We start from the raw sequence: 24,888 nt of genomic DNA, 5'->3' as shown, positions 1-24,888 counted from the left end.
TCCTGGCTAAATACCTTCGGCCAACACCGAATGGCAGGCAGCAAGCATCATTTATTGGTTTAGAGCAGGAACATTGGATGAGGAAGAAGAAGTTTGGCACGCGACTCACTGTTTTTTGAAAACGAGGTCAGAGAAGAAAAGCCGATGCAAGGTATCTGGCTGCAGTGGTGTCACACATGTGATGTAAAGCAAATGCGATGTACACCTATGGTTCACATATGATGAGAGCTGTCAGTACAAATTGAAAACGAAGCCTTAGGTGCCTTGGGGTAAAGCCCACTTCCAATTTCCCGCTTGGGGTTTTCCCCCTATTACAGAAAAAAATTGTACAAAATATATTTTTTTTTCTTTTTGTTATTTACGCCTAGTCTTGATGTGCTTTGCACATTTAGATATAAAAATAATATTTTTTCTGGCTATTTATATGTCTCGTCCTTAAAGGGCTAGACGCGTTAAACCAACAGTGGGTTTTCTGGCTCCCTTTCCACTCGGCCCCACCAATATACACACTCGGGGCGAACTGTTTATCTCCGGAAAAGTAAGGTCCGCTTCACCGAAACTCCCAAGGACAAACAAACTCGCGAGCTGGCAGACGAAACAAGCGGCGCGGCGCACAAGGCGCGCCAAGTCGCCGGCCCCGGAAACAATGACAAAACTGCAGTGCACGATGGATAGATACATCGACGACGGCAGAAGAGCAGTTGGGCAATAATTGCCCGCACTACCGTAGCCGCACTGCGGCGCAGGCCCGTTTATTTGTTCCCGATCGGCCCACCGTCTTCCTTCGGGAAGACCATATACCTTCGACGACCGCGCCATGGGGACGAGAGCCCAGTTTACTTTTTTTTTTTTTTTTTTCATTCCTTGGCAAAATATTTTCCTTTCTTTCGCCGCCGACAAGTAACGGGCCAACGAGTTACAAATCCGTTTGCTTTGACTGCCCGCCACCGGAGCCTGCTAAAGCGATACAATATAGCAGTCAAAGAAAGGGCGGCTCGGCATTGGTCAGAAAAACAGCTCAGATGGGCCGCCCTCACCGAACAAGTCTCAAACGCAACCTTTGTAAAGGGACACTAAAGAAAAACACTAAATCAGTTTGAAGTGACGACATATTCTTCTAAAACTCTATTTTTTGTTAATTTTGCACTGAGAGATAGCTTAATAGGGGAAAACAGAATAAAGGGCAAACTTCCTTTTAAAAACATTCTCGCTTCGAAACCCCATGCGCGGGTATATATAGGTGAGGGTGACATCACGGATTTCAAGGTATATTCTCGGATTTGGACTGTTGCACATCGAACGTTCTCGAAACTTAGCAAGTTGTGTTTAGCACCTTTGGAATACCGCTCAGTCCTTCCTTATCGATAAAAAAGAAAATTAACTAGGCCCGAGTAGGCGCCGTCTGCATGCATGACGTCACGCTGAGCAGGTGCGGGAACTTCACGGCGACGTCGCCACCCATCCCTCGTGTTTTACGTCTTTTATGGCCCACCAAGCTATACTCTAAATTAGTATTAGTAAGGCAATTAAGTTTTTTTTTTCTTTTTTTATTAGTGCAACTTATGCATTTCTTTAGGGTCCCTTCAAGCAAGAGCTTAAATACTGCGTCGACTTTCCAAGCCTAATAGCATTAAAAAGAAGTGAAAAAAAAAACTGTTTTGGTTTAAGCTTGCGACTAAAAGCGGTTGCAATAGCAAGTCTCGCTTGCGCACCATGCCGCTAACGAAGGTGTTCTTGCTCATCAATTGCTGCTTGAGGTGCACGTTGTCAGTTGCGTAATCAGGATTTTTGTTTAATTATTTTTTTTTTGGGGGGGGGGGGGGGGGGCAGGCACTTGACCGGGAACGGGGAGGGAGAGCTGGACCACCGCCTCCTGGATACCACTAGGCCGGTGCACTTCGATCCATGGCGTCATGCTACCTTCCCGACTACCATAGAATCTGATGGGGATGGTCCTGAGCACGGTGTAAGAAGGTAGGTGATCCGACGGCGGCGCGAGGCGCGGACACTTAGTGTGACTCTACGCGCGCTGCTGCCGCAAGGGGCAGCACCTGTTCTGAGGGCCACTTTTTCGCACGCTTTGCTGGCGCTTCTATGGGCACGCGCGGCAGAGGTGCTTTATTTCGATGCATATATGTCGTTCGCCTGCCTAAAGCGACTCTATTTGATTGGAGGAACGTCCCTTTATATATCCGCCGACATTTCGATTGACTCCGATGCGGCTTGCAGCGGCAAGCGCAGCGCGCCGTCTGCTCGAGCAGACGACGCGTCTCTCTCGAGTCAGAAATGAAAGTATTTTGACAGTAAGTGGCATGAAACCTTCTACCTGCTCAGGATTTGGCGTCTGAATAACGAAAAACTGCATATCTTTAGGTCTGGATGCTTAAATGCTGACGGAGGTCGTAAATTATCCACTCTTGTGCCGCTGCTCCAAGGCCTCCTGAACACTTGCTGCCCCTAGCGGCGGCGCTTACTTCCGGTCACACGAAGTGGCCGCTCTCTCGCCGTAGCGCGGGCGCGCCGTCGGAGCACCTATCTTCTTACACCATGGTCCTGAGTAAGCCGCAGTGAATTTGACGTCACCGCTTTCGTCACGCTGGGCTTGGCAATGGAAATTTCGGTCCAAGTAGCATGGCGTCATAAAGCAGAGTCCACAGGCCTGCTATCTATAGGAGGCGTTGGCTGGGCAGGCGCCATATACTAAGTACAGCGAACGAAAGTTCGCTCGTAACTTCCTACTAGACAGTTACTGGGGCAGCAGCGGTTACCGTCCTTCGTATTCCTTACATACACATATGTACATAACTAAATACAAAACCACTCAAGAGTCGCCTACCTCTACAGTACCAAATATTAGTCGCCAACCAACGAACCATTTTTTGATGGATCGGCTGCTGGGGCGTTTCGAAACTTCACGATACAAGGGCTCTTCTGGGCAAATGAGGCAAGAATCTAGCGGAAACGGAAAACTGAAGGAGAAGGGTCAGATAAGGGTCAGAGAGAAGGGGTCGTGCGGTGCCCGGCGGCGGTGCAGCATTGCGCGAAAAAGGCCCTATAATGCCGCTGGTGGGCTACAGAAGAGGGTCGGTGAAAAAAAATGAAGGGAAGAGGGGGTCGCGCCAGAGCGTCGCAGAGGCACATACGCGCGTCGCCGAAAGGAACCTGCGGCCCCCTTGCGTCTGTATCTGATCGGGTTAATAAGGCAGGACACGGCTCCGATCGAAGCCACTTGGCCGACGGCCTGGGGCCGGCGGGCTCCTTTCCGGCCACGGTCATTACGAGAGGCACGGAGAGAACGCGGTTGCACCACCGCGCAGGTGAGCGCGCGCTGCTATGCGACGAAAGGAAGCTGCTGCAAAAGGCTGCAGAGCATGCGCGGTTTGCTGCGGTCACACACACAAACAAGCAAACAAACAAACCAACAAGCGCGCGCGCGGGCAGCAATACGTGGTTTCACGTTCGTTTCGCCGCCACTTTATCCGCCGACCCTTTCTTTCTCTGTCGGCTAAACAATAGGCCAACTTACTTTCTAGCTGTTGCGAGAGCAAAGGCCAGACGAAATTGGGCGGCGAAGTAGAGGCACCCGGGCCCCAGGTAACGAGACAAGAATGGTGCAACCGAAAGAAGGCTGAAAGCGCGGCGCCACGGTATAACTGTATAATGACGCGCGCGACCTATACCGAAAATTGGGACATGCTATCGCACCGCGCGGCGACAGGCTCGGCCACCGGCACGACGCACGTCCTTAAATTCCGTTCGCTTTTGACACAACTCGAGCGGGAGAGATAGAACGACGGTGCCGGGCGCAGTCAACAAGGGCGCGACAAGCACCACGTTACAAGGGACACACACATTGTGCTCGACTAGTTGTAACACGTACGCCTTGTGTAACGCTCCAACCAGTGCAGCTGCTCGAAAAGAAGAAGGCGATGAACGAGTGTCACAGGCACGAAACAACAGCGTTGGCGCCCGACAAAATCGAATGCGCCGGCCATCGCGAGCGAACGACGATACAATCACCGCAGCGTGAAACGAATTGCGTAGTGACGCGACAGCACGCTGAGACGTCAGCACGAAACCGGTGCTGTCCGCTCAGAACGATCCTGTTTAGTGCTCCAGTTGTATCATGAGTGTGCTAGGTTATAAGCGATGATCTATCTGTCTATCTATCTGTCGGTCCAGATAGCGATGATCTGTCTATCTGTCGGTCCAGATAGCGATGATCTGTCTATCTGTCGGTCCAGATAGCGATGATCTGTCTATCTGTCGGTCCAGATAGCGATGATCCGTCCGTCCGTCCGTCCGTCCGTCCGTCTGTCTGTCTGTCTGTCTGTCTGTCTGAAACTGTGTTCAGTGCAGCAAATCTTATTAAAGCACTGAATGCAGTGAACTGATAATACATTGCCCTTCTATGACACATTTTTAGACGCAACGCATAAAAAGTTCCCACTGTACTGTACTCAAAGAAGCGCAAAGCACCACTTTTTTTTTATTACAGTTCTCTGTCAAATTCAAAATAGTTATTAGGTTCAGTTAAACAAGGTACGCCACCATTAGTGACAGCGCAATGGCAGGATCGCCATGTGGCCTCACACAGCTGTCCTTGCACGATTACATGCATGAGAGCGATACAAAAAAGTTCCAATTGTTTATTTGGGTCATACTTATTACGTTGTTTTCTTTATTTAAGCGGACACTAATGGCTGCCACCTCCCGTCAAAACAACAATGTTATCATGACTCCCTGCGTCTAGCGAGTGCAGTGTTACGCATGATTCTGTAGTAATGCTCTATTTCCGCTTCCCTTTTGTAGCAGCGAATCAAAGTGCCAAGGCGCCAAAATTCACTTGCGAGGCTAATTATTTCTGCGTAGACGGATATCTCAATAATAGAAGGACACCTCAGGAACAGCTAAGGATGGTTTCTTATAAGTTATAACCGCCAAGCGGCACTCGTGGAATTAAGATCAAGCGTATCCTGCGATGTTATACGAATGACTAAATTTATTTATTTCCTACTGCTGAGTGATGTTGACGCCACCTCGTTCATGCTTTGTGGTATCAGAAATATTGTGCAATGATCTACACATCGCGTGCGGACAAATCGCTAAAACGCTGCATTCAGATCTCGCAGCGACCACTTAATTCGTTTAAAACGACACCAAATGTTTTTTTTTTTTTTTCCTGTGTGCGTGCGTGCGTGTGTGTCGTGCTTGATGAACAAAGCGGTAAAACAAATCAAAATTATTGGGACAAACGGGGAGCGCGACGACAACACATCGCGCACGTTCGACGGGTACGGTCACTGATCGTATTGCTGCGCAATGACTACAACGCAAGGTCAAATGCTGCTTTGCATCCTAAAAAAAAAAAAATGCATATCAGAATTTAGCACTGCGCTACAACGACGGAACGGCATGGTTCAGACAATGTCCGCCAGGCGGCGACTAAGTTCGTCTCGCGGCCAATACGTATTGCCTAGAGTGTACTAGACAATGGTCGAGTGGGCCGAACGGCGCTCTGCCGCTGAGGCGCCGCGTGTGGAAAAATAGTGCGAGGGCGCTGCGAGCGAACTGGATTGGGGCGGAGACGCGCTCCGCGGCATATTCAACGTACTTTCGCTGCGGGCGCCGAGGCCGATTGCGCGTAGTACGCTCTTAAAATAGTGCTTTATTTCAACTGCAAATTTATGTTTACACCATTTTCCCAAACATATATATTTGAGGCATGGATTATACAACGCGACGTCTTCAATTTTGCTGTCGTTGTCAAGCGCGTCGTCTGCTAGCGAGCGCGCGTTCGCTACGCGGACGCTGGCGGACGCCCAGTTTTTCTCTCAGAACCTATGTGCAGTACATTTTTTAATGGTTTAGTTGCTTCGGTGCGCCCATGACTCTTGACGGCCTGTACCAAATGTAGTTTTAGCCATGTGAACTGCTGTTTTTACCACTGTCCTCTAAAAGTAACTGGTATCTCCGCACCATGAAGGCTACGTAAGAAAAATTTTATTATTGATATCGTGTCATTTTACACGCGCTTCTTGTTGGTGGATATTGATCAGGGCCAATGATCGAAGAAAACAGTATTAGAGCGAAATAAACCAGATTTATTAACTGCGTGGCGCGATGAATGACTAATAATGTATTTCTAGGTAATTAAATCAAATGGCACATAGACATATATATTTACGATATATATAGGTAAGGGAAAAAATAACAAATCTTCCAAATGCAATAATTGAAATGAAGAAGTGAGAACTCGCGACTGGAATAAGCGCACGTGTTTGCAGTAACAAACTCACTTATTAGTAAATACTGGAAATAAAACTCTCATTCGCAGCAATAATATTCATAGCAGGCAAAACCAATATATATATATATATATATATATATATATATATTAAGTGTGTGTGTGTGTGTGTGTGTGTGTGTCATTGATATACTGTACGACGCCGAATAGTCATTTCCGTTCGAATGTAACGCATGACAGTACTATTGAAATCTCAAAGGTGAGTGACCGCATGCAAGTGAGGACTGTTATTCCGAATGATTTTGCTGCCGGAGAGTCGTGCCTGATGCGTAGAGGCGCAGTTCATGGGATAATTAACGGACGGGTGTTAACAAGTCCTGCTTAACAAGTTCTTAGCTCTCATTCAATATAAACGCCCCGTTTTGGGGCAGCCTGTAAATCTGCTAACTTGATTCAGACAAGGAAAACTTTGTTTGACAGTCTCACCATGTTTGTAACCCATTAAAACTGGGTGCCCCATGTGGTACGTACACTTATCTTCTTCAACGAACGCAACAGATCTACACATATCTCTGCGTGTATGTGAGACATGCCGTTCCTTTAATTGTTTCATTAGGGTCGTTATGATAGTGCACCGGATAACTGAACGCGGCCGTTTATAATATACAAGCTGCGGAGTTGAGCGGTCATACATTTGGTAACGGCATTACATTTATGCATGAAATATAGGATAAGCGTAACATGTTTTTCTCGGAAATCAGACTCTAGAATAATTTATGGTGTTTACACCACCAGAAATAAGCCGAAGAACGCAGCCGCCTGCTTCTTTCTTTTTTTAATATAAGCAAATTCTTCGGTTTTACGCGGCAAAACCACGATATGATAATGAGGCGCCCTTTCTTTTTTTTTTCTTTTTTGAAGTATCGACTGGAAAAAAAAATTCCACGTACGGCTTACGGCCAAAGATTAGCATATAGAATGGCTAACTATAAAACCGTTTTCGGCGCTCGAGGTCCGACTGCAATAAATAACCCCGTACCAATTACTCCGCATTCTGTTACGCGAGAAAGGCGGAAACTTGAATGGAATGTTGCACTGCAGTTTACTCTTTTTTTTTAATCTATATCAATGCTTCCCGTAAATCTAAGTACAAGGCGCCGGATGGGGCAGATATGCTTTACTTGTTTGAAGCGGCAAGCAGGAAGGTTACATATATGTTGCTTCGTCTGCATTTCGCAAGACCTACTGATAGAAAACTATATGCGTAACAAGACACACGAGAGATGCATGCTGCTTGGAGAACGAGGAAAGTATTTTTTCTCCAAAGGGAACCATACAATAACATAGTGGAATGAAAGCCGACACTGCGGCCGCAATGCACGCGTAATCATCGAGCGGCATTAGAAAATAATAAAAAATAAATAAATAAGAGAAAGAAAGGGAATTTATTCGTAAGGCATATCTACATGTCATATGCAATTATGAACGCCGTTTGATTGGTCTGAACGCAAATACCAGCGCGCGAAGTTGTACGAATGACCCTGCCGAGCAGTATCGCCAGCAGTTTCCAACGGCGCGACCTTGATGCGGCCCAATCCACTTCGACCGCAGCGCCGCCCCAGTATTTTTCTACGTCGGGCGCCTCACTGCAAAGCATGCGCCGCCCCAGCCGCTCGTCCCACTCGACCATATTCTAGTACACTCTAGTATTGCCGTCCGCGTCTCTGGTAACCCAGTACTCCGTCAAGGGTAATATGTTATGCGGACGAAATAGACTCTCTATTACGGTTTGCACGAAACTTTTTCACCCGTTCGTAAACTAGCGGTGGTTAAAAAAAAAAAAAAAAAAAACTTCGCTCCTGCAAGCGACGCCATGTGCAGTCTGCCTTCAAAGTTTACGGGACGCTGGATTACTGAACGTGCTTAATATTTTCGCAGCTTGGGCACGCAGTCTGGTATCCGGATTTACAGCTTGTACTAGCTAGTACATTCGAACAACATACTGTTGTACGGTTTGACTGGCTACGACCAGAAACTGCCGAGAACTGCCGCTTTCTCAGATACTGCGGCCCGTTTAATTCTGACGTCGACTACGCACGAAAACGACAGAGCGCCACAAATAAAGCCTTCGCCAGCGGCGTTTCCTCAAGGAAAAGGAAGGACTCGCAGCAAGAACGAGAAACGCGGACCGCCCCTCGACAATGGACGAACCCTTGAACGGCACGACCACAGTATTATACGTATACGTATACAACCGAGCCGAGGGTACCAATTAGCCGCGTCCCAGTTCGGGGGACAGCAAGACAGTCCCAGTTCTCGCTTCCGCGTGAGGCAAGCCGGAGAAGCGAAGTGCGAAACAAAGCGTATACGAGAGATCATGGGCCAGATCCCCGTTTCGCTGGCAAGATCTCTCTCCGAGCCGGACCGCGTCGTTATAGTTCTGTCATTGTGGCCTTTTTCAGCGTATTCGGCTGACTCCGAGTGGCACGGCCGCACGAACACTACGTTCGATATCCGCTCTCCGCCCCGAAGGTCAGCTATACCAGTCTTCTACGTAATAATGAAACGCTCTTTTCATCTGCAGCGAACTTTGTCGCTGAGGTACTCTTTCATTTATTTTTCTTTCCTGCAAAAACGTCGCTACACCAACGTTCAAGATCCAGTACAATCTGCCAAATAATTTAGCGAATCGGCAAGAAATCCGGTCAAAGAAAAATGTCGTCCGAATTCTTCAAAAGAAGACTATCCATTGAATTCAAGCACATTTTCGCAGCTATAAACAAGCATAAAAATACGCTAAATCTAGTGGTAAATCCACTAAATATAGCGGAAAATCCACTAAATTGACGTGACTGCCTCGCGCAAACCGGGGAGTCGACGCCCCGTGCTGTCTCGTGTGATGTCACGATTCGTCGTCGCCTGTTCGTACGAACGATTCCTACGTAAATTAAAGGTACGCTTCGTCAAAAAAAGCGCCACTAAGCATAAGGGTGCCAAGCTGACAGTTATTGCCCCATCTGACTGCCACTTAGGTGAGTAAGCTCACCCTCTTAGCAAACTTGGCCCAATTTATAGAGCTTTTTCGCAGAGCAGTTTACTCTAGGGAATCGAGATGGCGCTTTCGGAGGCGCGCCGTACGTTGCCTCGGCGAAAGCGCACCGAATACGAAACCGTATTACCGCTCCTGCCATGTTTCAGTGCCATCCGCTGTCGGAGATGCAATTGGGTTTTGGCTCACGCACTGTGCTTCATTCATGCTGCAAAATGTGGAGCGGTGGATTGAAGCCGTGTGCACTATTTGACTACAAAACAGCGACTGGCATATTAAGGAATGGAATGAATCTGTGTGGCCAAGTCCACGGACCGCTGCTGCATAAGGACTGCCTGTATTGCCGGTCTTTAGCGATGCACGGCTTTCCTCGAGGATAAAAAAAAAAAAAAAAAAAAAAAAAATCACTCTTCCGCCAGCGCTGTATCGCTAACCTCCAAAGAAAGGACTTCAGCGCCGTAACGGCGGCAAGAGTGATACCGCTCGTTACTGGTGGATCCACACGACGGACTAAATCCGTTTTTTTCCGCGACGGACGGTCACGTGACTACGCGTCACGCATCACGTGACTACGCATCACGGATTCGCACCGTCCGCGCGTCGTCCGCGACCCCCACGGACGGAAAATGCCGAGCTATTTTTCGCATCCGGATTCTGGCAGTCAAATGCTGCGGATTTAGCCTACGATGCTCGATAAGTCTGGCAAGAAGCGCAACTTACAGCCTCTGAGATCCGCCTAGGCCGCCGCAACGTCTTCGAGGCCATGTTCAGCCAATAAAGCCACTCTAAGCCTACACGCCAAGAACTTGAGCATGGCTCTCGGAAACGGTGCCCAATCGTCACGAATACTTAGCGGTCGAACTTTTACTGCCGGAGAAGTAACATTACGCTTTCTCCGATGACCTCGTGGGAAAGTTAACTTGCGTGGATTAACGTACGTCCCGAATAACAATTCACGGAAGTCGAAGTCAGCACCTCCAGGATAATTTTCGGACCCCTAGGGCTCTTTAACAGGCATGCATTTAAAGCACGGTATACAAGACGTGGGAAACAAATGAGTTAACTTTAGCACAACGTGCTGCGCAGTGAGATCATGCACATACGCGCAACAGCAAGAACGGAGCACAATGAGTTGTGAATCTCATAAAGTGCTGCGCAGGCCACACTCAAATAGCCTAATTCGCGCTTAATCGTTCCCAACTCTGGTCGTCACACTGACCCTTCACGCAGAGACTGTTCCCTAATTGCTTCATAATTATGAGGAGTCGTGAATTAACTGTCAACATCTTTTCGAGTTCTAATGCGTTCGCAAGCGTCGGTGTCGCCACAAGCATATATGCTGACACCTAGCTGGGACCCCCAACCGACCACATTGCCTCGGCAGGCCAGTCCCATAATTAAGAAATCACACTGGCAAGCAGCAGGCAAGCAAATGTAGCAAAGTGGATTCGCCGCACGTCTTTGGCTTATGCCGTCTAATTTGTCATTTCAAGCACTGCTCAAAATTTACCGCGATTCCAAAAGTGTATGCTCTACCACTCCATCTTAACACTTATTTTTTAACGTCCCTTCACTGTGCGTGCCCTCATGGCTGACAGTGGGTCTTTTATTCGAGGTGCTACCTCGGATTTCGCTGCTGGCAGATAGAACACTGGCTGAATCAGTTTGCGGTCGTCAATAACATTTGTCTCGGTATTCAATTATTACCGGAAAACGAAGAACACACGTCGAGCAAAATTAATTAGGCCAGTACGTTTCCTTATTAAACTCACAGGTAGGTTCGAACTACTGATAAAGATCGCTGGGCTCATTGGTGTTTCGGACTTTTTATAGACGGCGTCACTTTTGCGACGTCCAAATATTCCTTTTTGTGGTCAGCTCTTGCCTTGTCTAACTGGCGTTGCCGTGGCCTTTCAATCGACCCGAGTATGTGCACCGCCGGCACACGCCTGATCCCCATGTCTGTCCCGAGGCCTGGCAGCGATTCTCCTATTAAAGACGAGCTTGCCTGCCATGCGCCGCTAATCCTGCCGTGATCCTTCCATCCAACCGGTGTTGTGGCACGGGAGGATTAGCGGCGGCCGACGGACGAACAGTTCATCCGGACCTCACTCCTGATTGGCTGGCGGAAAACACACACACTCGGTAAGCTAGGTCCAGTGTGGCACACCTTATACAACAAAAATCCGCAAAAACATCAGCGCGAAGAACTGCGGCAGGGCGACGCACATAAGAGATAAGGAAGCCGGTGAGAGGGACTCACCGGTCATGGACTCCCTCTTGGCCTTGGCCGTGGCCTTGGCCCCCGCGACGGCGGTGGAGGCGGGCTCCCCTGCCACGTGCGCGTCGACGGTCAACTCATGGGCGCCGCTGGCCGGCAGCAGGGAACAGGCGCCCAGCTGCTCGCTCAGCGTCTCCACCTTCTCCTTCACTGCACGCAACAAAAAGACACGACAGTGAGCCCACGTTGAGCAACACGCGCAGATCGTGCGCGACGCTGAGGCCGCCACCGCTGAGGCCGACGCTGAAGGGAAGGGAGTACACACACGCCTGCGCCTCGTCCGGCGGGTAATCTGATGCGACACCCTCGGTGTGCTATACTAATAGACTGAAGTATTAAAGCGCCAAACAGACGACACAAGGAGAGACACGGACGAGCGCTCGTCCGTGTCTCTCCTCGTGTCGTCTGTTTGGCGCTTTAATACTTCAGTAACGTGCACCACCTAGTCCAACAAAAAGTTCTGCTTGAATACTAATAGACGTTGTGAAATTCCGCCATATTGTCAGCTCTGACCGACTCAAAGGGCTGCTGTATATACGGCCGCCCTGAGAGATTTGAAACGCCAACATCGCGGAATTTGACAGCGTCCAGAATAGAACCCTCGGTCGAACGCTTTCGGGAATACTGGATCACTTTTGCGAGATTTCGCGTCACTCGGCATCGGACACGTCCCGTCCGCCGGTGCCGAGTCACGCGGAATCTCGCGAGAGTGATATATTGTTTCCGAGAGCGACCTAAGGCTCCTATCGTCTATGTAATGACGGTTACGACAGATATAGCATACGCCTGGAAACTCGGAAAGCACGGTTGAAGACGGCCCGAAGCAGCTAAGGCTAAACATTTTGCGAATTATAAGAGGCGAGTACAGAAGGAGAGTACACAGAGTACTCGTACGTACAGAGTCACTTTAAGGGGAGGCACGTCACTGATATTCACGCACGCATTCATGCACACGTATCAAAGGCCGGAAAGTGCTGACGACTGCGTTAGGCGTCATCAGGGCCAATTTTCATTATATGACGTGCAAAGTAGGCGAGTGTGAATCATCGCACGACTGGTGACTATACAAGAAAACGAATACGAGCAGTGGGTACGTGCGAGAAGGAATTGCATTAATTTTAGTTCCCAGTAATTAAACTACAGACGTCACCCACATATATATAACGTTTTCAAGCACTTGCTTTAGGAAACGTTCACAAATACAGTGTCCTTAGTTCCATTACCACGCGTTTCATTCGAGTCTCATCTTTACTGCCTTTCGTTTCCTCAAGGCTCCAAGAGCAGCAACAGTTTAATTGCTACGCTGCCACATGCAAAAGGACGCGCTTTTTCTTTATTATGTTTCTGTCGTCTGAAGGAAAGAAATCCCGCACAAATGTCGTCAGAACAACCAGGGCTTTTCGTCAAAGTTTCCATTTCAATCTCCACACAGAGTTCCAAACATGTACAGCTGTAAGCTACCCACTCACTCTGATTTACAGGATTCATATAGGGACACAAGGTGTGTTCTTCTCTGCAACTTGGTCAAAATAAAACAGACTTGTACACGTTTTAGGGAAAAAAAGTAAGCGATTACAATTACTTCATTCAATAATGTAATTAATTACAGCAATCAATTGCAATGCGAAGACGTGGGTTCGTTCCCCACCTGCGGACAGTTGTTTTTTCATGCGCTTTCATTTACAGTAATTTATCATTTCCTTATTCAATTAGTAAGTACGAGTAATTTCCCCTATGTTGTTCTTGGTGTCATTGTTTGTTGGCTTCTTATGATATATATATATCAGTGAAGTAAAGAGTAACAGGAGCCGGCACAGTAGTAGTTCAAAAAATAAAAGCACGTAGGAAAAACATAAGACTTTACTGACGTTTCGGCCGGAGTCCGGCCTTCATCAAGAGTGCTTGTACAAGCATACAGAGCTCAATTTATACCTTTTTGTCGTAAGGGTGAAAAGAGACAAGAAAAAATACAAAGTCAAAAAAGAAGAAAATACAAAGTAAAAAAAGAATACAACGAACACGTAAATGGAAACTTGCGCATCCACAGAGTGGAATTATTAAAACAAGTGAATACAACAAGGCTGTGAAAACAAGCTCGTAAATCGTGAGTAGCCCATGACCACAGGCGTGCACAGATTTCGTGTCGTCATGGATGTCAACTCGTACAATGACTCATGTCAAAGTCATCAAAACGACGGGCATGTACAGTGGTGCTATACAGGGGTACAAAGTTGGGCGTGCATGGAGTGGGATTACTGAAAACGTATTAACAAAAAGCATGCGGGCGTCACTGACAGGATTTAGTGGCGTCGTGAGTGCCGTGTGTTATATATATATATATATATATATATATATATATATATATATATATATATATATATATATATATATATATATATACGGGTCCCTTGCTTCCAATCTTGTTTTTTTAACTTGTTTTTCCTATCGCCCAACGACTTTTCGTCGAATATTCGACTGTGTTCCTCTGCAACTTATACATTTCCGCGAACAATGTAAGCTAACCTTATAGGCTGAGATTTTTCAGCCGACACCTAGCTCGTATTGTTCAGCCAAGTCAAGGGCCCAGAATGCACCGCGACAGTTAATTTATTCACAAGGCCGCTGACCCTGTGCGGCACTCTTTTTTACGGCGAAATAAGGATCGCATCACGTACTGATGAAAGAGGAGGAGGGGGCGGCGTTCAAAACAAAAGAAGCCGCGTTCTATAGCTCCGCCTTAGGTATAAATGCCACGACAGCTGAACAATAAGAACCCTCCCCCTCACTTCCTCCTCTCCGTAGCACGCGACACGAACGCAACAAAATTGCCTTCATTACGGCGCCACACGACGTGACTGCGCGCACGGGCGTAGTTTAACACGATAAGCGGAAATAATTGAGTATCTGGGTTACAAGGACAGAATCGATAACGTCGTGTGTGCATCGAGGAGCTATAGGAAACGCGACGCGTGAATAATACACCGCCCAGCCAGCCAACCAGCGCGCAAAGACTCTCTCGGAAGTTTTGCAGAGGGTTGCCAGGCGTGTGTGTGCGTGTATATATGACGTCAGCGTTGTACTGAAAAACAAAACAACGGGAGAAGGCCGCTTATCGAGTCGTATAAGAAGGGGTCATTGGAAGAGCAAAAATAAACAGGCGTGGCATCACCCGACTTGCGCACACTCCCGCCGGTCGTGAATATTTCATCGGATCGCAAAACCCCGGCAATAATAAATATCTCGCGCTTCAATGCGCACACGACTTTTGTCTATACTGCGCTGCGGGGCGTCGAAACACCTGCGTTCTCCTTCGTATAGCTCCACGCTCAAATGCCGTCGGCATCGCTTCGCCTTTATAACTAGGACAAGCGATAAACTTGCGATGCGACGTGTACCTGTTTATTAAGGGCATGGAGAAAGTAAACATGCGAACCTGACCTATATACATCAGGTGTGGGGGAAAGGGGAGATAATGAAAAAGACGAAGCCATGTGACAGATGGGTTCGCAAGTTGTGTGCAGTGAGTGGATGCAGCTGGAATTCAATGCGCAACGTCACACGAGAGACGTCACGTGAGAACGCACGTGAGTGCCCCATACGCAAAAACGGCTGTTGTAGATATCCAGCGTAACTATAGCTCCAGATGGAATGCTGCAGCGGTAAACGACAGCTGGCAGCTCACCTGTCACTCGACCACGACTGCGGCGATCTCGTTTATGAACTACTTATAAACAACGGATTCGGGAGGAACGGCATGTGAGAAGTTACACGACGAAGGCTGCAACTGAGCGCGCTGTATTGTTTTCTTTTTGCAATTGTTTCCTTTATGTCAGTGCGATATACGGGAAAACTCTCGTTTTGGCTCAAGACAGAAAAGCAATAGAGTTGGGTTGACAGTGGTCATGGAAGTTCACGCAATTTCCACAGGAATTCGCCACAACATTATTACCAAACGTAACAAGCTCCACACATGATACCGTCTCTCCAGAAGCCGCACACCATATAAAAAGGAACCCTCTCGTCAAATGCATTAGCGAACAAAGGCAGAAAAAAAAAAAGAGGACAAAATCAGCAACCTTGAACCAGCTGTGTAGCAGTCGGAACCTCTTCAATGGCTGGTTATAGTAAGCCTGCGAGTCTGCTGCGACTCCCAAGTCTCGGGTCAAAATGCCGACCCTGTACAAGGTGAAGTCGGAACACGGGAATTCATGAATTACGTCTGGGGTGGTATGTTGCGAAATTAGGAAGATTGGTAACTAACTCAATACAAAGTTCAAATGCAAAAACAAATGAATGGCCGAGTGAGTGAAAGTATAAGTAAGCGTTAATAGTGAGCTACCGCCGCAATACGTTGAACGTCGCGCAAGGTGTCTCGGGCATACAGCTTCCCGGAATTTGCGCTCCGCGCGCGATGTTGCAGAATGACCCAACCACCTGCAGAGCTACTGCGACATCATTGCAAGCGCACTTCCATAGCAATACCTCTGTACAAGACATAGCTTAGTGGTCAAGCCAAGCGCACGCGGGGAAAGCCCCGTCCGAATCGCAATAGCCGCGACAGGCAAGCCTTTGATATGTTTGATGCGGCCGCATTGTAATAGGGTTGTAACCGATGTGTTCCGAAGGGAAATCGCCTTGTCATGTGTACAGCGCTAGTATACCAACAGCTAACCAATAGACAAGTGGGTGTTTGACTATAGGGACCCCAAAGAGGATGAGTTATGAATGAATTGAGGATGACTACGAACCCTAGAGAGAGAAGAAGATGGGATGCTGATTGGATAGGGACTTACGTATACAAAAAATCCACGGCCTGGCTATGGCGGATGTCGCGTTGGAGTTAATTTTTTTACCGCCAGTGGTTTTCTTTAACCTTCACGTACGTTGTATTTGGTCATTACACTGAAAATGCGTCGTGGTGGCCAGTAATCCAACCTGGTGCTCATCAGCGGAATACCAAAGCCCAGACCGAGCCATGCACACAGAAGGATGCAGCTTGCACAACTTAGTTTGTCTAACCTATCGTAACCTAACTTCGCCTAAAAGAAGTTGCCTAAATAACCTACCTCGGTTGCAGCACCCAGGGCTAATCGTGGCGACATATCCGGAAAGTGGTCGTCACAGGGCGTAAACGTACAAACAAAACAAAGAAAGAAAGACAAACACAAAGTTGAATGCCACGTAGTTGAAACATATACCATGTTCCTTGTGCTGCGTTTATGGCATTTTGCTTTTCAACCACTGTATAGTTATGAATAAGAAGCACATATATACGAAATAATAAACAATGAAAACGGAGTTATGAGATCCTGCTTAGCTCGTCATATATGCAAGGCTCCGGATTTTTTTTTTTTTTTTTTTTTTTTTTTTTTTTTTTTTTTACATCCACCGCCAGCCACCTCGTCTTTGCGACTTGTTGTGGGGCTCCCCTACACGAGCGAGTGCCCCCCCCCCCCCCCCCCCCCCCCCCCTCTTCGCCTCTTTCTTTTCCGACCAGGATGAATTGACGAGGCGGCAGCCGCGTCGAGATCGGGGCCTTGAGGAATAGCTAATCACGCGCATCGACACACGCGAAGAAGAGAAGCAGGAAGAGCCCCGCAGGAAAAATAAGAAGGTCTCGTGGAGCCGTTCGGTGGATGCGAGCACGAAAGGAAGTGCGAGCGAGCGAGCGGCCGAAAATAAAACGCGTTCCGCAGTGCGTGCAAAGCGTGCGAAGGCCGAGAAAGCGCTGAGGCAGGCTACGTAAGTACGTGTATAAAACGAAGAAGAAGGAGAAGAGGGCGACAATTGGACTCGGCACAGTCAGAGAGAGGAAACTATAAGCCCACACGCTGCCCCCATCTCGTTTGAGTGCGGCGGGAGAAAGACAGCGGTCTCGGACGATCGAAAGTGCAGTAACGCTACGCTAAAACGCACTAATGCTGCGTACTAAAGCTCTCTCACCAGGAAGTCCAAGATTGCAGCGCCGAACGAGCTTTGGTAAAGAGCCGCGTACTTCATCGCACATGGTGCACGTTCATCCCGGGTTTGTATACTATACAGTATTTAGTGGACAGAACAGTAATATTTACGGCTTGAATAATTTAATACAGCAACAGGGGCTGAACTCGCAAAGCTTTTGGTCCGTAAGTGACGGTTGCCATTGCCTGGCCGCCTTCGCTAATATGTTCGACAACACCGGTTGTGGAACGCGCTTACGTGCACGATATCAGCCGCGCGCTAAAAAGACGGAGATAGGTAGCAAAAAGATGTCTCAGCCCGATAAGGACTAATATAGGTCCGTCGCACGGGAGGCCAACATTCTGCCTTAAAGACAATCCCGCAGCTCGTATATTGCCACGCCAGTTCTATATAGGTATAGCAGCATGCATGCACTGCCTCCGAAATTTGGGCAGCGCGTGCTGTGCCACACCAGAGATCTCGGACGGCCGCCCTGCGCTCATGAGTTGCGCTTCACTTGCTGGACGCCAGCGCGGTGCTTCAAGTAAGACGGCCGAGATACGAGAGTCGGACCTCGCCGTCGGCGCTGCAATATTAGCGGGAGTCCCAAACAAAAATCATCGCCCAAGCACTCCGTACAGATGGTTAACCAGCGAAGCTGAAGCGTGCGGCCCCGGTGTTTATCACTGGGTTAATCCCGACGGTTCATTAAAGTATTTCTCAATTATTGGCTACGTCCTTGTGTTTATTAATGAGGTTATACACACGTTCGGCTGCGGCGGAGAGAACGATATCACTGACGACGTGCCTGCAGTCCGCCGTTGTCGCATTGCCGCTTGCGATTCTTCAAAATTAAATTGCTCCAAAATTAAATCTGTCCGTCACGTGAGACAATGAATGGCTCATACCCCCGTAAACGCTGCCTCCCCATTACGACGACAGAAGAGAAATTCTACGCTGGAATGGTGATGATCGGCAACGCAGCGAGCTGCGGAAGAAGACGACGACCAACGCGGGAGCAGAGTGGCACGAGCGCGTTCGTGCGGTTGCGCCGAGAGGCGCCAACGAGCCAACTGTGGAAGAAGGCGATGCTCGAGCCATTGCTGATAATGATAGTTTCTGCGTACAGGCGACAGACGGACGAATCGGCTAGCCATGGATGCTGAAAATATGCAAATTCACGATAATTTGTCGTTTAAGATTCTGCAGTTTGCTAAATGTATTGTTTTTTTTTTTTTCTCTCATTAGTGCACGATAACAGAGCACTGAACGCCAGCAGCAAGAACAGTTGATGAAAAACGAAAACTGGCTGCAGCATTTATGATATCTATACATACTCAACTCTAGTTTACCTAAAAGCGTGGATGGTACCGACATCAACGTGCCGGCAGGAACCAACCTACACTATGCGTGATATGTATGATGTATCTGCCTACGCTGCCCAAAAGGCCGCTGAGGCTCGTTACGCGCTCACCGGCTCTTGAGTGCACTGTACAGAATTAGAAATGCAGCATTCGCGAGAACTCTTAACAGGCAGGAGGAAGTTCGCGCTGGCCGACGCCTAATCACACCATGACCAACTAGCTCGCCAAGCGGGAGCCAGCGGGGAAGTAAGAAAAAAAAAAAATAAAAAGGAAGCGGTCAGAATTTTGTCGGAGGAATAGAAGCCTTCGTGTAATCACGGCCTCGTTGGCGCAAACGACCCAGAAGCGCGCATGAATTACACGTGTTTGTTCTTCTATATGTACATTTTCATCGTTGAATATATAGGCGCGAAACGATGAGCGAATGTGTGTTCTATGGCACAACGTATAGAAAGCGGAGTGCGCAGGAAAATATAAGAAAGAAAGAAAGAAAGAAAGAAAGAAAGAAAGAAAGAAAGAAAGAAAGAAAGAAAGAAAGAAAGAAAGAAGCAACTTCAACACGCTCGCTGATCAGTCGCTAAGCGGGAAACGCTGAAACAAAATGTAGCGTCTATGTATTTTAAAAGCCTTCATCGCGATCGATTTCAGTGTTTGTCCAACGACAGGACTGACGACAAACAGTGAAGGAAAAAGAAGGAAAAAAGAAAGAAGGCACAATTCATCGAAGCACCAGGTTCACAGAATGATGCAATGCAGAGGTATCAGTTACTGTAGGCGGGCTTAATTAGGCTCCGCAACCTACAAACCGGCTAGTGCCTCCCCCAGAACGTCTCTTACGAATGGTGAAAACAAGGATACATGCGTGAACGATCTACACTTCGCATGCGCAAGACGACGAGCCTTGCAGAAAAAAGGAAAAAAAAAAGAAAATATTTCGATGACACCAAACGTGGAAGGCCTCTCTCTTCTGCAAGCCCCCATAGCGTGAAAGTTGCCGGTCCACTGTGGCAATCGTAGAGCCGATGCTGCAAACAGTGATTGATTTGTCAGGAGGGGTTTCCCACATAAACGTTACACCAGCGTCACGAAAGACTCCGTTGGATGAGTGCTACGAACTTCTGACAAACTCGGGTTCTTCAACCAGCAGCGAAATCTTAGCAGGCGCACAGACGTGCTCGCGTTCCGCCTAACTGAAAGCGGCCGAGGCGGCCCCCTGCGGTCGGGTATCGAACCCGCGAAGTCGCGCTCAGTAAAGTATGCAAGACGACGTTGCTGCGCTTCGCCGTTGTTTATATATGTATACGACTATATGCGCTCCTGTAGGGGGGTTTTGTTCGACAGGCCCGTCGTCAACGACCGTGTCAATGTGCATATATTGAGTCACGCGCCTTCGCCCGTGTCCTGGTCGCCCAAGACGAGAGGCAGCGAAACGCGAGAAGAGCCGGCAGCGGAAAGAACAATGATCGCGTTCTTCGCCAGAGCTCTCCGACGTCGTGCATACACGAACAGCGCGTATACGGAGGAAGCACGTGGGCATACGATCCGCACGATTTCGCGAGCACCGCGTCGACTTTCGTTCGCCGCTGATGGCCGGAAAGAAAAGAAGTGAGACGGGGGAATGTGAACGGCGAGTGACGCATGTGCGGAAACCATATATAGCCAGGTGCGAGTACGGTTCGCCGCAATATTCCAAAAAATCTGACCACCCGCCGCTGTAGCTCAGTATATAGCGATGGAGTTGCTCTTCTGCACAAAAGGTCCCGGTTACGATCGTGGCCGCAGAGGCCGCCTTCCAATTTGGGCGGAATGCCAGAACGCTCCTGTACACGTGCTCCGGGTGCACGTCACAAGAAACCCCATGGGGTCAAATTAATCCAGAGTACCCCCCACTGCGGCGTGCCTCATAATCAGATCGTGGCTTTAACACGTAGAATACTGGGACTCTGCGCGGCGGCCGACGTTCAATTTGTTTTACAGCTTACTGACACGAAATGTATAAAAATTACTTATTTATCTTCGAAATGCGTGCTTGCGACCCCACTGGTGCTGGCAATTAGGACAAGCAACTTGAATTATTCGCCTGTGGCTTCAGCTGAATTACGCATACCGGCTAACCTGTGAACTTTAATATCCGTGAAGATACCACAGACAAGGCCCCAAAAGGATAAGAAAGGAAAGGAGGAGGTATCATGCATGATTTGCTGTTGCCGATTTCGCCTCTTTTGGGAACTTTTCGGTATAAACTTGCCGGACGAAAGTACCGGCCCTTCTTGCGTCCTTTCACCGTCAGAAGACTTACAACGGAAGGCTCGGAGACCGATGAGCGCAATATTTTCGCGAACAGCATTTAATATTCGTAAAGCTTGACGCAACTTTCGTAAAATCGTAAAACGAACCCGAATTTGTTAAACTTCACGTATAGAATTCGGGTGGGTTGGCAGCTATGAATACGACCCGACGGTTCAGACGCTAGACTTCTCGCGCACACAACACTGAGCACCCCAAAGCAGCAGTTAAACTAACTGCTGTGTCGTCGTAACTTGCTGAATTTGCAAACATGCACGCACACTTCTGCGCACCCCTCCCCCCCCCCCCCCCCCCATCTCTATCTCCCTCTCTCTCAAAGAGCACACGCACACACAATGTGTGTACAAAATGACATAAGCCACAACATGTTCCTTCAAAAGTACTCGGAAAGGTCAGTAATAAGACACGATCTCCAATATATTCGCCGCGGTGCAACTTACAAAAACACGAGCACACTAGTGAGGAAAAACATCTCACTCTGACCAAATGACGCAGCGGTTCAGCGGCGGGCATTGCAGAGGTTACCCCTATTGCGCAACGCGGTTAATTTACGCGCATCAGGACAGAGACAGCAAGTGGGGATCGATGGTCAATTTCCTTCGGTCTGATATCTTGTCAGGTCCCAATCGTGGAGGGCATTTGATTTATTCACGCGCGCAGAATAGCCGAGTCCGCTCGGCAACAGAGCCGAGACCACCACTGGCGAAGGGAAAACTTGTGCTAACCTACTTGCGTTAACGAGGTGCAATATGGTGTCGTAAGGACGGACAACGTAGAGAGAGAGAGAGAGAGAAACGGGATGGTAAAGGCAGGGCGGTTAACCAGACAAGATTCTGGTTTGCTACCCTGCACTGGGGGAAGGGGAAATGAAAGACTGAAAGAACAGCGGGGAGAAAAAGCAAAGAAACGAAAAAGAAACGTACGAGCAACGTAGAAACATGGCGATCGCCTATACGGACAAGGTTGGAGATTCGATCTCGCTGCGTGATAAGCATGCGGAAGAGGATGGAGCCGGAGAGATAAGAAACTGACACCCCTGAACCAGAAAGAGAAATGGCACGGGGAAGTTATTGTAGTTATAATTGAAAGGTATACACGTTAGTATGCTATACCCCCTTATCCCTTTCCTCTCGTCCTAGTAGATATCCTGTCTAATCCGATATATGGCGTCTTCACAGAGATATCCATGTAAACCTCTTACGTGGATATGCTATACATTCATAAAGACACGCCAAATGATGCCAAGAAAGGCGAAAGCAATTCCGGAGAAGCACGTGAGCTCTTGTCTGCCTCGTGCACTGTCCAGAAATTGTATCCGAACGGTCACAAACGTTTGCTTCTGGAACTCAGCACGAACGCATTTGCGCTTGTGTTGCAGGTGATGCGAAAAAACAATGACATTCGTGAATTTTTTTTTTTTTTTGAAACGAGAGAAGATGAGGCACATTGTGTCCACTGTATCGCGATGTAACCAGCGGATTATTATATATGTCCTTATTTGTACTGCCTAACGTTCGAAGGCTGTTCTCAATACTACTACTGCGACTACTACTACTACTACTACTACTACTAATATAATAATATATATATTATTATTATTATTATTATTATTATTATTATTATTATTATTATTATTATTATTATTATTATTATTAGAGAAGACAGTCGGTCATGAAGGAGTCCGTTGAGGAGGGCTCTGGGTTAACTGAAAAATTTCTCGTTTCGTTTAACGTGCGCCAAAAGCAGAGTGCACGAGCTGCTGACCTGACTGGGCACCGGCGAAAACATACGCTTCTTTTCGCAACGCGCATGGCCATGGGTTCAAACCGCGGTGTGCTAAAGCAAACGGTGATACAGGCGCGCGTCAGTTACCGTTCAAGCTGTCGTGAGATTTTCGTGGCATCCCTATATACCTGACGGTGTTTGCGTATGTTGGCTGCACACTCAAGCTGGCGCAGCACCCTCCTGGCCTGCGCCGATTCCCCATTTTACTCAAGTTTACCGTCTACCAGTAGCAAGTCACGCAACCTCTGAGAAGCCCCATATGTACAGCGTTGTCTGCGAAACTCTCATCGTCACGAAAAATTCGCAGTCACATAGCGAAGAAAACGCGCGAATCGGGTAAGTATATCATAGAAGCGAGTGATACGTGCAATGTTCGTTCGCCACGAAATATGCCGAATGCACACACACACACACACAAAAAAATGAAAACTGAAATGTCTGCTCAGAACGCGAATGAAAACTTGGCGGAATAGACGCGTCCGAACATATGCAACGCACTCGACTTCGCATCGTCCCGCACGAAACGCCGGGCGAAAACGCTCTCGCGGCATTCTGCGTTTCTCGGCGGCGCGCGCATCTCGGCACAAAAGGATTCTCGAACGCAATAACGCCGCGCATATACGCGCTGCTGGAAACATGCGCCCCGCGGCCATACACGCTCGGTCCCGCTGCACTGAAAACGAGGCTGCAATGCTGCGACGCGCTGAACATTCAAAGCGGAGTGTTTTCACGTTTTCTCGCGACCGAAGGCGCGCAGAGCGACAAAGAAAGAAAGGAAAGAAGAAAGAAAGAACACTTTCTTCCCCACAGAGAAACCAAGTTCTCGCTCAATCTACTTTGAACTTTTGTCGTTTCTAGCCGTCCCCACATTCTTTCTCTTTAGGCGACCAGCTTACGGAGCGAACACAAAGCGTTTGACTTGAAAAGACGACCGAAAAAGCAATGTTAAAGAAAACGACTTATATCCAACATCGCTTTTGAGAGTTCCGTTCATAGCACGCTGCTGATTCACTATCAGCGCTGCAGTGGAACGTTTCGTCCAACGGGCAAAAAACTCACGGGGTGTGATTTCATATCCCGAAGAGCACGGCGCAAGGTTTAAACCGATCGCTTTGGACCCGTCGCATCAAGCGAGAATACCGCGATTTCGTGTGTGAAAGGCATTGTGTCCTAAGCCGTTTGCTTGAATAACGGAATAACTACACACTGGGGTTTAAACGTCCAGAAACTACACGGGTGCGTGAGTGTTGTAGACTGGGGGGACTCCGGGAACGGGTCATCGACCAGACCTATAACTCACAGAGGATCCAAGTCCAGCCACCAGCCGGAGCTGCAGGTGCGGTGAACACGAGCCGCTTGCATCGGAGAGACGAGTATACGCGGCCCACACTTGGATGGCTAGGCATATAACAATACCTATATAGAGTGCCCGGATGGTACGAAGTGACGCGCAAGATGTTACACACTTCCCTAGTCGCGCAACTACACGTGCCAGAAAAGTAAGAAAACAGAGAAGGATGCCCTGGAAAGATTATTTTTTTCTTTTCTCTCCCCCGCTGACGCTAGCAATAAACTCGAAGTGTCGCGTTGTTCTCGAATTACCGCGCCGGTAATAACTTAACGAGAGAGAGGCATAGCTAGAGCTGCAGCCAAGCACCCACGAGAAACCGGACTTCATGCCTGCATACATAAAATGGACGTACGCGGTTGAAAAAAAAAAAAAAAAAGGAGAAGAAGAAGACGGTACGGAACGGCACTATATCACTACAACCTCTGCTTCTTCCTACGCTATAGCGCGCCACAAGCGTCTCGCAGGGTCAGTTTGCCGCAATCTCCCCAACGAGGGTTTCAAGCGAAACAACGCAGTTATACGAACGGCGCCGGAAATGCAGTAAACGAGCCGCGTCTTGTCGAC

The 24,888-nt window shown here is 48.2% G+C and overlaps 1 protein-coding gene across 3 annotated transcripts in view; it reads right to left on the bottom strand.

Moving 5' to 3' along the window:
* The window catches only part of LOC119455777 (WD repeat-containing protein 37-like), a 159,327-nt gene that overhangs the window by 34,955 nt on the left and 99,484 nt on the right, over window positions 1–24,888 (bottom strand). For all 3 annotated transcript variants that reach the window (XM_037717236.2, XM_037717239.2, XM_049669296.1), the window contains one exon: window positions 11,560–11,727. In XM_037717236.2, coding sequence (XP_037573164.1) covers window positions 11,560–11,727 — 168 coding nt within the window. The remainder of the gene's footprint in view (window positions 1–11,559; window positions 11,728–24,888) is intronic.

This window comes from Dermacentor silvarum, chromosome 6, assembly GCF_013339745.2.
Source record: "Dermacentor silvarum isolate Dsil-2018 chromosome 6, BIME_Dsil_1.4, whole genome shotgun sequence".
NCBI classification, from domain to species: Eukaryota; Metazoa; Arthropoda; class Arachnida; order Ixodida; family Ixodidae; genus Dermacentor; species Dermacentor silvarum.
Note: the sequence above shows the minus strand (reverse complement) of the source record. Positions and strands in the feature narration are given on the sequence as shown.